This window comes from Zonotrichia albicollis, chromosome 3, assembly GCF_047830755.1.
Source record: "Zonotrichia albicollis isolate bZonAlb1 chromosome 3, bZonAlb1.hap1, whole genome shotgun sequence".
Lineage (NCBI taxonomy): Eukaryota > Metazoa > Chordata > Aves > Passeriformes > Passerellidae > Zonotrichia > Zonotrichia albicollis.
The window spans coordinates 31,005,162-31,022,294 of NC_133821.1; the positions used below are offsets into that span (position 1 = coordinate 31,005,162).

The following is a 17,133-nucleotide window of genomic DNA, read 5'->3' on the forward strand; positions in this document are numbered from 1 at the left end:
CATTGTGTGAGATCTGTATTGCCTAGGAAAACACACTGAGGTTGACTGGAGAACTAGGAATCTGATATTCCAAATATGTGCTAGCATTTCTTGTGTACATTAGTAACTCCTGTCACATAGCACATTGGTAAATATGGCCTTTAAAGTTTTAAAAGGTAATAAAGCTGACAGTTCAGATGCACATTCATTAGCCAGTACCACACCGTACTAGAAAATGTTCTTGGATAATAGTTTTTTCTAATTAAAATGAAAACAAGCAAATTCATTTGATAAAATGAAGTCACAGTCTGAGCAAGAAAGAATTTAAGACTTCACACAAATCATACCTATGATCTCAAGTCAAATCACTTGGAGGTTAGAAAAATGGAGTTAAGGTGGAATTTAAGTATATTTCAGTTAGACAGGGATGGAAAAGCAAAAATAGTGTATCAAAAATTCTGCCTCATAATGACATCATCCACTAGACATGACTGTTTTATGTGTTGGCCTTACAAGAGATAAAACTAATTTTCAAACAGACAAAATCTCTTTCCCCCACTATAAGAATTTTTTTCTGTTTTCTCTATTAACCCAGATTGAAAACCTGTCAGTTTTTGGACAAAGAGCCAAATTTATGCCTAGTGTAAAGCAATGAAACTATACTTTTCATTATACTTTTGTTGTAAAATTCTTTATATAAATTCTGCCTTGGAATATATAGTCATTTTTATCTGTTATACGTGTCATGATTTAATTAAATACTTCTGCAACTTCATGCAATCACAGTTGAAGGCAATCACTGTTCAACAAAATCGACTGAAGCTGTTGATTGTGCCTTTATCTACCCTGGCTGAATCTGAGCCTGTAATTCTCTGCCTCTGGTGACAAAATGGAAGTGATATTATTTATACATGGAACAACTATTGTCTGCTCTAATGGCTACACAGTACAGTGTGAAAATGCCAGCAGTGCTGACCACACTCCTGCTTCCATTGCTTCACCAGAGATGGAATTGTGTTGATAGTGAATTACAAGAGTTGTGTTTCCTAGCCCAGGCAAGGCCATGATAATCAGAATTATTTGAAGTTGATATTTGATTAATGCTGGCAATATTCTATAAGTGATTTCCACTAGACAACATCTAATTATTTAATTATTTCCCATTATTAATGGAATGAAACAATTCAAAACAAACAGCTAGAATGAATGTTTTGTTGGAAGCTCATAGACATAAATTCATACATGTAGTAATCTTACTAAAATTATATCAAGCTGGCCTGTTGAACTTGAAAGGCATATTTTATCCCAATCAATGCATAAAAGTAAAATTATCTATAACTAAGGCATGTTTCTCTGCTGTACAGTTCAGCTGTAATGATCCCCACACACTGCACTTGCACATCAATTATGATAATCATAATCACGGTCGTTAAGCTGAATGTTCATTATTATCAGGATGCTGGTGACAGCAGATTCAATCACCGGCTGCAATGGGCAGGCAGGCACAGTCCCACCCAAGTTTCTGCAGACAGCGTTGTGCCACATTAAATCTACGATGTGTTCCACATCCCACTCCATTCCAAAAGCCGTAGATGGTAAAGGTCAACTTTATGTTCTGTGCAATATGCTTAGGTTCTCTAAATTAATTCTTTGCAGTCTTGGGTATTTTTATGCTTTGTAGATAATAAAATCCTGTTTCGGGCCAAAATGCCTGTGCAAATAATGAAAGTGTGATTCACTTGTACTGTAATTCACCTATAATAAGGCATCAGAGGGAAGAATCTATCAGAATGGAACATCTTAAACTATCACTTCCTGATTTTTACAAATAAGAAAACATTAAATGCTGTCATTAAAGTCAGTTTTCTAAAATGCATATGCAAACTAATTCCAATACCGATTAAAGACTGTAAGCTATTATTTCTGCCTCAGCAAATATGAACATATGTGAGTGTTTTGATAGCTGAAAGACTATAGTTAGTGTATTTGATCCCTTGGCTGTCCATCTACACTGGAACCTATCATTGTAGATTAAAGTCCTAGTGACTAGCAAATTTTTTATATTGAAGCTTCTTACATTAATCCTATCAGAGGCATTCCAATGTATTTAGTTAGATAGTGTAAAACTGAAAATATATAAGGAGTTTTATGTTTTAAACTGATTTACTGAGGAAAAGAACTAGATTCAGTTTCACTAAAGGGATAGTATTTCCATTCCTTGTTCATTTATAATGAAGAATTAGAACAGAACACTTTTTCCCCTAACTCAAACTTCTTTGAAATGTAAACGGAGTGAGATAGAAATTTTCAGATTATAACTAGATGAAAAAAAACTACTAACTTTTTCTCACATAGATATGGTAATTATTATGTTTAGAGGAAGCCTATGCTAATATCCTTTCATTTTCCAGAAGAAATGTAACAAGGTAATATTTTTCATTGTTGTTCATTTTGCTTCTAAAGTAATTATATAATTTACATACTAATCTTTTTGTGACTTGAATTAAATTGCATAGTAATAAACACATGAAAACCTCTGGAAAATACAACTAGGATGTGCTTGTGCACACACACACAAAGAAACTTTCTGTATTAAATATTAAAAAAGCCACCCAATATCAACTAATATTAAATAATATCTCAGCAGCTCAGACAGGTCACTGATCAACTGACCACTGACTTGACTCCTTGGAAGAACATACACAGCCTTACCAGCAACAACACAAGAAACTTGTGTAGCATAAGACTGTCAGAAACTGAACAGAGATCATGGCAGTGTTATCAGTTATTCAGGTTGTAATAGAGGCTGCATCCACAAAGATATAACCTTGTGGTAAACTCAAAAGAGGGTTATGTTCAGTAGACAAGCTATTAAGCAAAAATCCTTTTTGTTTTCTACTATTTTTACATGCCCGCCAGTCTTGTGATTCATTAGAACAGATAATTTTGTTCATTGCATTGATGTAGGCAAAGGTTTCATAGAGTTTAGAAATAAAAAAGTGACACAGAGTTCTATCAAATTTAACAGTTAGGAAAGTATGACCTCACACCTGCCTATAGGCCTTTGTCCATTAAACTGCCATGAGGAGCTTGAGGTTTTGAGGTTCTTTTTTGGGTTTTTTCCTGATAATAATGACCCATTAAAGAATTAGGTATGTCATAAATAGCCCTTTACTCCTCTTATCTCTCTTCTGGGGCAAGGGGCCCCTAATGGAAGCTTCATATTGATTTAGAATTGGGGTCGGAATGCTCTGTGTCATGTTGGGTTAATGTATACAGCTATTCACCACCAGAGATTTAGGTTGGTATCTATCCAAGATCACAAGTAAAGTGAGTTTTTTAGCTAAGCCCATGGTTTATATATGTGGGATATGATATACAGTATAAATATCATCATCTGAGCCTGAGCAAGAACTGCTAAGAACTGGAAAACAGTCTTTACAGGACATAAAAGTACCAGAAATAAGACATGTAGATAGTTTTTATGTATCATACTTATACTGTAGGACTTCAGCCAGCCATATCTTCCATTCCTTGACTTTAAAATTCAGAAATATTTTTGTTTGATTTTTGATGTTTTATTTGCAAGGAGATACAGTTAATGCATGTTGAAATACCAAAACTTTACTCTGAGCTCATTTTTAAACCTTAAAGTTTTGAGGAAAAATCTTTTCAAAATGTTCATTTTCAAACTAAGATTCCTTGCAGTTTGTTGTATATTTACAAAGGTTAAACTTCTCTCAAGGAAATAATTAATTATATCTTACAAAATTCCATAATTGTTTAGGTAGGAAGAGACCTCTTGAGATCACCCTCTATAGCCCCCCTACTCAGCTAGAGCAGGTTGCCTAGACCATGGATATATCCAAAGATAAAGATAATCCAACCTCTTTGGGCAACTTGTGCCAGGCCTCTGTCACCCACACAGAAAAAGAAGAATAAAAAAAATATTGTTTTCTTGTGTTCAGATGGAATTTCATGCACTTCACTTGTGTTCATTGACTCTTGTCAGTGGACACTATGGAGTATGAGAGAAGTTTGGGGTGCTGTTCTTCCTTTGCTCTTATCAGGTGTTTTTGCACTTCAGTAGGATCTCCCCTGTGCCTTCTCTTTTCCAGACTGAAGTGTTCCAGCTGTCTCAGCCTCTGCTCCTACAAAAGATGCTCCAGTCCCCTAACTGTATGGGTAGAGAGTGCAGCACAGAGCCAAAGTCCATTACCCTTTCTGTACTCAGAAATTTTAAAGTGAGATTAAGATACTTAATACAAGTAGGAGTAATGCAAACACTACAAAAACTCGTGTTCTTAGAAAAATTACCTCTTACAGCACTACAAAACCAGACATATATGAGATGCTCCTGACAAAGCAGGCAATTTACCAAGGTCTTCTTAAAATTAAAAACAGCTATTCACAAGTTTTAACATTTTCCCAAAGAATGTAAGCACTAAAATATTGTGCTGTTTTAATCAGGTTTTCCTATAATTTCCTGAAGTTTATCCTAATGTGTAAGATCAAATATACAACCTCTCTTAAATCAGAAAAGGCAATTCAAGCAGAATGAAACTTAGGAAAATGCATGTAACTGAAGCTTTACTTAATCAGGGTCTGTCTTAAATCCTGAACTTGTAGGACCAACAGTTGTTGAATTTCCTAAAATTGAATTTACCAGAGAGTCAAGGAAATTTCACATCTCATCACAGCTCTAACTACATGATTTTATAACATGCTAGAAAGAATCCTGTTGGACTCCATGATCACTGGATCATACTGAAATTCACTTAGTTCTAATAAAACATCAGTGTAAAAAAGTAAATAAATTCTTGACTTTGCAGTGACTTACCTTGTCTGCTACCCACTTCTTAGGATATACTTCTCTGAAATATTTAGTTCCATAAGCTTCTTGGCCATATTTGCCTGATGTAAAAAGTGATGGCTCATACTTCTCATGATTTTTATGATATGAAGAAAATGGCAGAAACCTGAAATTCAAGAATATTTTAGAATTAGTTATGCTCTTCTCTAGATGCCACAGGATTCATGTAAATCAGTTCTGCAGGTGTACATATGCTCCTGATATTTTTCACTGTCTTCTTAATGTTCCCTCTCAGTACTGTGAGAGGATTACTGCAATTTCTCCTCTAGCCTTTTGTGGAATAAATTTGGAGCAAAGAGACAGTGAGTTTCAACAGGATAAAATGAAGACTTTGTGCACAAGGATCTAACTTGGGTCACTTGCATGAGTAGATTGTTGCTTTGTGTGTATGTGCACTGGCAGCTGGTGGGATGCGTGCAGGACGACCAGGGGCCCCTTAGCTGGGAGGTGCCTGCTGATGCCTCAGGTCCTAGCAGAGAGCGCAGCCTGTGCCAGCTGCCAGTGGCAGGCCTCCCATGCATGGGGACAGACATCACCTCTGGAGACAGGCATCCTCGCCTTGTCATAGCCAAAGATAAATAAACCATATCCTCATTAGCAAAAGAGAAACTTGCTCATATTTATAAACCACAAAACAGAGAAATCGTTTCTTCAGAATTCACAGACTGTGTATTTTACTCTTAGGTTATAATTATGTCCTAATTAGCAATCTTTTTGAGCCAGATTCTTTCATTTTTGGTGATAATGATGATGGACTTGCTGTTAGATAGTGCCAGCAAGCAGAGCAGCTACCTGCAGGATGGGGTTTTCAGATGGATGTCCCTAACTGCCAGGGACAACCACATGGTTTTTGGGTAGGTTCCACAGCAAAATGTATGAAGGAAAGTGAAAAAACCTCTTGTATATAGAAGATCTGCAAGACGCCCTACAAACACTTCTTAGTTCCATCTATTTCAGTTTCCAGGAGAGTCATGAGAGCAAACAAGCACATTTTACTATAAAGTAAAACACTGGAAATTAAGTTTATCATTGCTGGTATTCTGAAAAACAATCAACATGTGTTCTTAATTCTAGAAGTGCAAGAAAAAATATTTCTCAGTAAAATTAGAAAGATATGCTTCAGAAGTCAAAAATGCCACTTTTAAATCCTATGACAAGAAGTACAGTTAATTAGAACCCTTTCTCAGCTGAATGTTTTTCAGAATCCAGAGTCCCCATATGAGTTAGGCAAACAAAGTTTTTATAAAAATGAGGATTAAAATACTCTTCTTTGTCTCTCAGCTGATACAGATGCAGAAAACTACTTATTTTGATAAACTGATTTATCAACAACTGTTCAAGTGGTTTTAAAAATTATTTTTCTTTCTTTCTACCTCATGAAAAGAAATGGTTTGAGAATCTTTCCAGCTGTATTAACTTCTTCTATCATGTCCCACAAACAAATGCCATGTAAAGTTAGTGAAAGGAAAACCCTGAGTTAGCAGACTTTTAAATAATAAAAAGCTATAGTAGCATGTGTATACCCATGGGACAGGACACCCTCACACAAGACAGATTAGGGTACTTGTAATGCTAATTTGCACATGGGATGGACATCACACACACACAAAAATTAATGTGGCCCCAGTGTCCCAGAAAATACATCGAAGGTGCTGTGAGCCGGCTGCTCCACTTGCAGTTTTTATCACTTCTGAATTGCATTTTAATAGTACATTTTTCTTTTGTTCAGACATGAAAGAAAATTGGCTTTCTCAGGGGATTGGATAGCTGAGAAGACAAGGCTTGCAGTTTTGGGATTTACCCATATATGCACAGAATTTAGTTGAGCCAGAGCATTCATAATTTAATTTGAGTACCTTGTCTGTAAAATGCATTACAGACAAAATAATTTAAAATCTTGAGGAAAGTAGAAGTAAATTATTACCATTTTCCTAAAATAAAAAATTCTACATAGAGGTTTTGATTTTACTGTGAATCAGTTAAACTTTGTCTTTTGGCAAAAAAATTCTCAGAGTAATGTAGGTTCTATGATTCAAAAAAGACACCCCAAAATTACCACTTTGAGACATAACAAGCAGTATTTTCTTTTAAATGAAAGAAAAAAATATAATAGAGGAAAATGGTATCAAGTAGAAGTTTTTTCTTCTGTTTACAGTTCTGCTCTCAGAGTCAGGGGGCAAATCCTTAAAGTGATTATTCTCTAACAACATGCTTGTAAATTCAGTGTCTGCTTAAAGTAAGTGAGAATTTACCTTATGTGAATAAGTAATTAAAAGAATTACAACAATTTTTTGTCTTAAGCAGGGTAACCAAATTAATGGAAGTAATACCGAAGTCATTATATCCCCCCAACCAATAATAATAACAAGAAGTAATAGCACTGCAAAACACTTCAGTAATGTTATTATGTTCTGTACCTCTTTGTATACACCTGATACAGCTTGTCCCAAAATTAATGACAGTATGTGCTCTGAAAGTGACAGAAGAGAGTGATGGAAGAAGAACATTAAATTCAGACCAGGATACCATTATCAACTGTACAAGTTTAGATTACCATAGTTTAGATTTCAAAACATTCACTCATTACTCCTACATCTAGTTTTCAGCTTTTCCTTGTGATTTAAGTGTAAATTCAGAAATTCTTAAATGTTTTCAGTTAACACGACAGAGACAAAAGTACCAATCAAAGAAGAATTAAATTCTGTATTGATGTGTTATTGGGTTATAAGAAAAAGTCAGTATAAGCTGAGACTTCCCAAAAGATGACTTAATGGAAGGTGAACTTTCCCTAAATAAATATATTGAAAAATGAAAAATTATTTAATATCAGCCTGAATGAGAAATATGTCAAAGAATACAATCAAAATGAGGAAAGGGTTGGAACCAAAAATGAGAAACTACAAATGGCAGTATTACTCATATATAACCTGAGAAGGATCAGGACCAAGGCTGACTGTGTCACTGGTGATGAAGGCCAGCTGCACTGCTGCCAGGACCCCAACCTAATTAGCCTGAAAAGACTTAGAAGGCTTCACTTAGTAGCCAAACCAGGACCTGACAGCTGCTAGAGGCATTTAAATTTCAAAGACACTACAGATATTTGTTGCTAACAAAAATAAAAATGTTTTTATCTCTCATCCTGTCCTGGACCTTCCTTCTACTATTAACTTCATCTTTCTAAACCTTTTTTCCCCTCATATGTTTACACTCCCCCTCCACGATTTTGTTCCTACATTCCTCACCTACCATTTCTCCCCTTCAGTCTGCCTATTTTACCGCAATCTCTCTCACTACTTGGACAGGAGATGGAAAAGGCCTTTTACATGCTGAAGGTTTTTGAACTGGGTTGACAGAGATGACAGGAGCAGCAGCAGGAACTGGTTTCTGGTGTCTGTGACCGCGTGAGAGGAGCACAGCAGCGCAGGCAGGAAGGAGAATTTCCCAGGTCCATCACTGACTGCTGGGCAACAGTGTCCCAGTGATATATGGAACCTACCAATCAATAGGACACAGGACAGAGGCAGTGACTTATTGAAATATAAATGGCCACAAAAAACCAGAGTGGTCCTCAGCATGTTCTCTGAATCTGCCCAAGAGGCAAAATCCCAGCAGTCTAGTGGAGCAAGCAGGTAATCCTGATCCCAGAAAAGCTTCAAAACATTCCCAGGATTCTGAGAAAGATCTGCCAGATCTACTGCTGGACTGCCACACATGCTGCACTGCCAGGGCACAGTTAGAAATATAAAACAGAGTATTGTTACGTGGCTTTTCAAAGTTTTACATTTGTATGTACTGTACATTTTTGTAATTTAGTAGGAAAAATGCCAGCAAAGTATTAGCTCTATGACATTGTTAAATTTTTATCTAAAGTGTTTTTATACAATACCAATTCAATTCTTTGTTGTTCTTATTTAATTCAAATTCATCTTGCTTTGAAGAATTCCATGAACAATTAGCTCCAAACAAGCCATGCTTCTCTATCAGGAATCTGTGAATATTTTATCTTTTTCTTTTTCTTTAATAAAACACGACATTAATTTTAAGCTTTCAAATTTGTATTATACCTGAAGTAATTTTTTCATCAAATCCAATCTTTTCACTTAGGAACAAAGAAGGAAGCATAATGGTTTTCCATAGCAAAACAACTGCAGCAGGGCAGACATTATTTAGTTTATAATGCATGTATATTAAAATCAAAGTGTTAGATACAAGAATAAAGATGGAATATTTTATTTAGCATATCTAGTGACATTATCTTTAGTGTACTCGTTTTGCCATGAGAAGCCTATTTGGGTGTCTTAGTACAAATATTGTTTCTGGTAATATACTAAATGCATGGTTTATTGAAAATGTATCAATCACTTTGATTGTAACATCAGTAAATCTAAAAATTCTCTGGCCATTTTTATTTAACCCCTGTCTGCGATAATGTAATGTGGCAAATAAAAGCACAGCCTAGTTCCTGTAGGAAGTAAAAGAGATCTCTTCTGCAGCAAATTCCGGAACTTCTTAATTATACACAGACTTATTATCTGCATCCCCAGTGTTATAAAGTACCAGAACTTCATTAGAAAAATTAAGATGGAAAAATGAAGGCGCTACTTTGTAAATTTCCAGTGGAAATTAGCTGGAAGAAGCAGAGGAATACTGGATCAAAAGAGGGTAATCATGCTTAACTGTGCCCTAGAGCACCCGCATGTATAATACGATTTGCACAGTAACTACCTCTCCTATTACTGCTTGTTTGGAGTATTCTGTGTTAATGGGGTTAGCTAATTTAGTATTTTAACTTAAAAAGACTCTGCTGATTAATAAATGTTGCACACTGTGCTAGTAATTAAAATAAATGGAAGAGTTACAAATAGAAGTTGAATTGTTAAGAAAACATTATCTGAAAATATATGATAATCCTTGTTTATCATAATACAAATAACAGTCCGGAAAATATGCAAATTGCTGAAGTTGCAAAGCATATGACAAACTAAGTATAATTTAAAAAAAGTTTTCAGATGTGCTGTGTTTGCATGACAAAACATGTAGTAGCCATTTTCACTGCAGCTAAGTCAGAGATACAGTAAAAGATTTTATAACTCTAGAAATTAAAAGATTTTTTAAGAACTCTAAACCTTGTGACTTGCATTTTAAGTTTTCCTGCAATTAATACCAGGCAGCTCATAACATTGGTGCTCTCCAAGTACAGAGCTTATTTAGGTGACTAAATTCTCTGCAAGTGTATCTGTTCTGCCCAGCACAGGGCAGCACAACAGCACCTCAGCTGCTCTAAAGAAATCCCCAGTCTTGCTGGAAATAAGTCCATGAGGAGCTGGGTGCTGCTGTACTCACACAGCACGGGAGAGGCAGGACGTGCAAACATTGCTGCACACCAGTGGGCCAGTGTGGCCAGGACCAGGCTGTGCATCTTCAGCACAGCACTGAGCACAGACACAGCCAGAGGCTGAGGTCATGTTTCTCATGTCACACCAGAAGCCTACAATAAATTAGGAAACCTAAGCCTTACACTCTTGCTATCACCACACTGCATCTTGTTCTGATGTTTGCTGACTTCAAAAAGATGTTTAATAGTACACTTCGAAGTATGAGGCATATTATATGAGACAGATTTCATCAAAGTTAATGAAAATAATTTACATTTTTGTTCTCTGGAAAATAAGGCCAGCATGCGCCTGCACACAACTGAAGAGAGAACTTTTTATGCTTCATCTAAATCTGCTGGATCCAGCAGCTGTTGTCTCAAACTAGACACTATATTAAGTGGCCATCCCAAAGGAATGCAATTGTCATTCTTATCCAAGTGGAGGGGGAAATCACTTCATTTGTATGAAAAATAGCCCAATAAGGTAGTAACAGCTTCAATTATATGAGAAAAAAGGAATCATTTTTATTAGGCTGGATTACTCAGTTGCTTTTCCATTACAGAAAAGGAAATTCCAACAGTTGCTTTAAGTGAGCACAGTATATTCTCTTTTGGTTTCATTTTTACTGCTTCTACCTGCCTCAAACTCTCACAACTTTTCCAAATATTTTGTGCATTTTATCAAAAGCAAGAACTTCTCAGAACTTGCAACACTCATCCTATCATCTGTAAACAACCACTGATAATTAGAGGTCTGTGAGAATTCTGAATGTTGCTGAAAATTTCAGGTACATGCCAACAATCTTTCTGTCTTAAGAGACCCAACACAATACCTACTCTGGAAATATACATATCAATGCAAATGTCATTCATGCAAACACAAGCTTTCTCAATAAATGACACATACTTATGCTGCTCATTCTCTCTTTATTTTCTAGAACAAAAAAATAATCAGCATAGGAAGCACTACCAGGAAGAAATAAAGTCCCAAAGTACACAATTACATAGCAAGAAACAGAAATTTGTCAATTCATAATAGACACTGCTGAGAAAAAACTACTGTAGAATCTGAGTAACTCTTTGCTGGCTCCTCCCTGGAGACCAACATCCCACGCAGCAGCTGCAGCATTACCAGTGAGCATTAGTCCTGGTGATGACCTGCAGCTCTGTCATCACCTTTTCAAGGTTACAGATGTGACCCTTGCATGGCTGGTTGAATAAGAAGCAAAAATGGAATGATCACAGCCTGAAAATGTATAATCCACTCTGCATTTAGTGTGCATGAAGCTGAGAATCATTGATTGTTGGGACATTGCTTCTGTGCATTAAGGATAGCATTAAATGCTTCCTTACCCATAAGGTAAATAAAGACCCACATGAAATAATATCTACCAAAATTGGAGGCTTCAAATTTAAACTGTACAAGACCAAATCTTCACAATTCCCTCACTGAAGAGTCAGTGAAACATTTATTGCAAGGTCTGACCTTCTGAAAGTGTTGACACAGTAATGTCTGGGGTAAACTTCATCAAATAAAGACTGGGCAATGTAGTCATGCCTATAAATGAAGGACATCATCTAACCTCAGTTGAAATGCATCAGTCACAACTAATTCAGTGACGAAAACACTTTAAATGAGGAGTATTAATTAATACCTAGTAACAGAGGTTCTTTTAAATTTCACCAGCAGAAATTTTATATAAAAATGAAAATGAAAAAAACCCAGAAATTTATGGTGAGATGTGAAAATTAAGCTGTTTCCTCCTCTGCACACCAGTACATGAAAGAATACAGAGAGAAATAGAAAAGGGGAGTACATTTGTACCTGGAACTGAACTCACTTATGATTTTAGTATGAAATAAATGGTGTTATCTCTCACTAAACAAACAAACAAAAAACCCCACAAAAATCCTACCAAACAAACAAACAAAAAAAAAAAACCTACTAAAAATGTCATCCAAAAGTGAAAAGGTAGTTAAATAAAATATTTTTTGAATTTCAAAACTGTTTCTGAATAGAATTTTCTTTCAAAGTTACTATTAATATTAAACTGGGGGAAATGGTCCAAAAATAAAAACATAGAAGTTAAACCATGTAAACACAATTGATTCTGGCACTCTTAAGTCCCAGTCCTGAATCTGACATATAGCAATATGGAGCTGATAAAAAGGCATGAAACAGATCAAAGATAGAAAAACATCATGTGCCAGTGACCACAGGCTGCTCATGAGGAAAAGTGATTCCCCTCTGTCCTGAATTTTGTATTGAAGAGCCAAAGGATTGCCAAGAGCAGTGAATTCAAGGAAAAGTTTGGCAAAACACAATTCTTTTTCTAGTTAACTACAAAGGCAGAGAAAGTGACTTAGCAGGCTTTTATTATGATTGGATAAAACAGTGTTTAACAGTTAGCATGCTAAAAAAAAATTTTAAAAAGGAAATATTTTGACAACAGCCTTAAATTTTTTGGGACAGAAGCTTTAATCTTTTGTAATGGATTATGCCTGTATTGGAGATTTTATGGAAAAGAACTGGCCTGTCTGGCAATATTACAGCAGCCACGGCTTAGGAAATCAAACTGCTTCAAAGATTATTCTAGTTTCTGTGTCATGTTCTAACATGCAACATATGCTCCTTCCCCTTCCAAATGAGCTGTGGTAGAGAAAACAAGTCTTATTGGCATGCAACACCATTTTTTCTTCCCATAACCAGTAAGTTTCCAGAATATGAAGACCAAAACAGTGGTTTTTCCTTGGCAAGGTGTATGTGGCAAGACAGAATTTGCATTTGTTTTCTTATTCCCCATTAAAGCCATCTGTTGCATCACATATTATTACTATTACAAGTTCTTTTAGACACTCATAGATACGGATGGCACATGTCACACAATTACAAGATAGGGTCTCTGCCCTGAGCAGTTTATAATCTGAGGACACAGAATTTAGAAGTACATACATAAAATGTTTTCTAGTAAGCTGTCAGGTTTGACATTTCATTTTGTCAGGCATGAAAGGTTTCTGAAAGCAATGGAATAAAGAAAACATTCTCACTACAACATAAGAAGAGCCAAAGAACTCACTGATTGTCATGGATGGGATCTCTCCATTCCTCCCCTCGTGTTGGCTCTCTGGCCTTGGGGGGTGATGAATACATGGACTCTCTCACTCGCAGGGTTGGTTCCATGAGCTTGTAGCGCTGCTGCAGCACCTCAGCGGGATCGCGGAACGGCCCCTGAAAGGTGCAGGAGAATGCAAGAGCTCTGTTTGGGCTTACACTTCCTCTCTTTCCCCTGTTATTCATGACATATCGCTGATGAAACAGGACACAGAATGTCTGGGAAGTGAAGCAAGACTCTTCTCCAAAAATAATCAAGGCTGTTCCTTTTGATAGAGACTTACAAATAACATAAAGGTTGATAACATACTCTAAAGCATCAAAGAGAGTGCATTCCAAATTTATTTACCTACTAGTAAATACTTAAAATTTTAAATAAATATATTGTTAGAACTGATTAGGAGAACTTTGTTTTTACTGAGAAAAAAGTATTGGTGAAATAAAAAACAATCATTAACTATATCTAAATTCTGCTTAAGCAGAAAACTTAAGTATTTAAGTTTGCACAGAACAAACTTTAAAGAGCATGCTCTTTTCAATGTAACTATAAACCTACCTTGAAAGGAACTTAATGCATGGCTTAAGACATAATTCTTCTAACAGAATTCAAACACATGAGTTCAGTACTATAGGCACATAGTCCATTTCTAAAAGATCTAATTTCACATTAACTTTGTAGTTCTTAAAAAAATATACATATATGTCTCTTTTTTTCCAGAATATATTGTTTAATAACTGATTGTATCAGTATCTACCATTTAAAAACATGGATAAATAGGAGGAAGTCCTCTCCTGTGCTGCTGAAGTGACATATCCTATATGTCTCACTTCTAGTATTAACCCTTGAGAACTTACCTGCAATATAATTAGTGCTCATGTCACTCAAGGCAGTCGACTAACAAGCCTGAACTTAGAAGTATTAAAATTAATTTTTATTTTCATCACTGTTGATCTTGCAATGAACTAGTGAAACCTTTTGAAACTATGAACAGACAAAGAAGCCTAATCACAGCCTTTATTCTTAAAGATATCCTTCTTTAAATAGGTTATCACTAACAAGTCACAGCTGGAGATACTGCAAGCACTGAGTGAAGACTGTGGGGCTAATAAAAAGAAATGATTCACGCCTCATTTATGTTCACTTATGTTTTACATTAATAGAAACCAATAATAGGAACCAGTTACCATAAAAGTCATGGACCGTAAATAACACAAATGGCAAATAAGTATCATCTAGTACTTTTCACAGCTGGACAGGAGGATTGCTATATTTAAAAGTAGTTAATGGATTTTTATTGGAACTTTACTTTTTAAAGGCACAGCACCAAGATTTTGAGATCTTTTTAAAGGTCCCAGTAAGCAAACGAGCATAATATTTACACTTCTTGCAGATATTTTCTTGCTTCTGTTTTCATGGTCTGCATGAAAAATATGTTCATTTTAAAAGAACACAAAAGCCTTAAAACAGAATGAAAAGTGCTACCGCCCATGAGAGACTACTTACTATTAGAATAGGTCATTGAAACTAGTCAACAGTGTTCTAGTAATACATAACCTGATGATCAAGTTAAAAAAAGTTTTAAGTTTATAACAAAAATTGAATATTCTGTTACAAGATGGTTGCATGAAGTGAATATATAGAGAAAGGAAGAAAGTACTAGTACCAAATAACACCAAGAAAAATATGTTTAATTTCAAAAGTAGTCTTTAAGAATATTGTATTGTTTCTTCACTGAAAGTATTGACTCATATAACCTCCAGGATAAGGGCCAAATCAGATATCCAAGCAAGGGGTTTTCTCCATCTTTAATTTCTGAGACTACTAATAGAAGGAGAGGGAGAAAGGATGTAACTAAGTAAAGGTAGCTCAAAACAAGGCTATGACATCACTAATGAAAGCAGAGTATATATATTAGAATACTGAGATAATTCTAAACATTCCCTGAAGATTTTTGTGTTCCTCTGAATCATGTATTTGAAGAAATTTAGTTAGTAATAGGGACCTCAGGAATGTATCTTTAAAAAAAAACCTCTACAAAGTTCATGTATCTATTTCCATTTCACAAGATTAAGATTGTGGAAACTCCAGTAGATTGGTGCTTAAAAAAATGTTTTCAAATTGACAATGCTTGTAAGTGTTCCAGGTGTCCTGCTTCAAAATGGAAATCTTTATGGGGAGGTCAGGCTTAGAAAAGAATGGTGGGAGTTGACCAACAATGTTTACCCTGAATGAAACTCACACAGCTCTATGCTCTACGTTTGGACTTTGTACTGAGCAGCATAAGTCTTCTTGATACCAACTGGTTTGCCAAATAAAGATTAGCAGATCAGCATTCTTACTACTTTATCATAACATCAGAAACTCATAATAAAAAATACAATCTGCATTAAATTATGCATTCCTCACTGTCCCCATTCCACAACAGATAACAGCATGCAAAAGATCTAAATGGTAATGTGCATTCTGTTATTAACGCCTTTTAATGAATAGATGACTAATTTTAGCATTATCTGTGTTTCTATCAAACTATAATTCTAGTTAACTCAGTAATAAAAATGATAGATCTAACTGATGTAGAAGCATCATTAAAACCTTTCTTTTAAATACACTATCTTACATACACAGACCTTACCTATTAAATGCTAAATACCCATTTCCCTAAGAGAAAACTGAAAGATAGTTAATTTTTTTTCTTTTAAACATATATAATTGACATCCTCATATAAAACATCCAAACCTAGTAGCAATAAAAATTTTAGATACCCGAAAAAAGTAACAAGTGAGCCAGGCAGATATTGGAAAAAGAAGCTTGGTGCCAAAAAGTGCTACCACAAAGAACGAGGACACAAAGTATATCTAGTAATTAAATTTCTTATGGTCACACCAGACAACTTTCAGGATGATGTGTTCTGGTGGGTTTTCATTTCCAGCTGTTTCATCAGCTCAAACCAGTGTCCTTTTTTAGACATACAACCCTAAATTGTCAAAGTGTTGTGCAGGGATTTAGCCGTGTGACTCCCATTAACATCAATAAGAGTCGGGCAGCTAAATCCACGCGCTGTGCTTTGAAAATTTACCCCACAGTGTACATCCCAGGGTGCTGAAAGGATTAAAGTATTATATAGTAAATTCCCTCTTTGAGGTGCAGAAAATAAACAGAACTCTTCTGGTTTGTTCTAAAAGGCTATCTGTGCATGACTGCTGCGTGCGCATCTGAACTTTAAATAGTCTATAAAATATTCCAAATCCAAGCAGAAGCTCGTAAGATACTTTGTGTAGAGTAAAGCAATTTTGCAAGAGCACCTTAACAATGGAAAAACTGTGAATTCCCTATTTATTTAAAAGTCTGATTCCTCACCATGCTCACAAGGCAAAAACTTTCCTCTTTCCTGAGAGACAATGCAACCAGTCACATCCTGCTCAAGGACTGTCATAGCCCCTTAGTCCCAAAAGGTAAAGCTATAAAGTCATGTTTATGTCAACTCCAAACTCCCTGATCACCCAAACTGCCTGTTGGCTCACACTTTGTCTCAATTCTAATGTGAGTCAATGAGTCTCAAAGCAGTCAGAATAGGGACAACACAAGGAAGGAAGGACAAAGGTGGAGAACTGCCCTGAAGTTGATTCTTACTGTTACAAGCAGTGGGCTCACCTCTGCTTCTCCAGAAGCATTCTTAGAATCACAGACCTTCTTAGAATCATAAAGGTTGGAAAAGACCTCCAAGATCATTGAGTCCAGTTTTGACCAAACACCACCTTGTCAAACTAAACCATAGCACTAAGTGCCATGCGCG

At 35.7% G+C, this 17,133-nt stretch overlaps 1 protein-coding gene across 1 annotated transcript in view; it reads right to left on the reverse strand.

The window, feature by feature from the left end:
* SPATA17 (spermatogenesis associated 17) overlaps positions 1 to 17,133 on the reverse strand; it is an 87,708-nt gene that overhangs the window by 17,331 nt on the left and 53,244 nt on the right. The window contains exons 8-9 of the mRNA XM_005483007.4: positions 13,304 to 13,455; positions 4,820 to 4,958 (exon numbers count right to left, since the gene is read on the reverse strand). Coding sequence (XP_005483064.3) covers positions 4,820 to 4,958; positions 13,304 to 13,455 — 291 coding nt within the window. The remainder of the gene's footprint in view (positions 1 to 4,819; positions 4,959 to 13,303; positions 13,456 to 17,133) is intronic.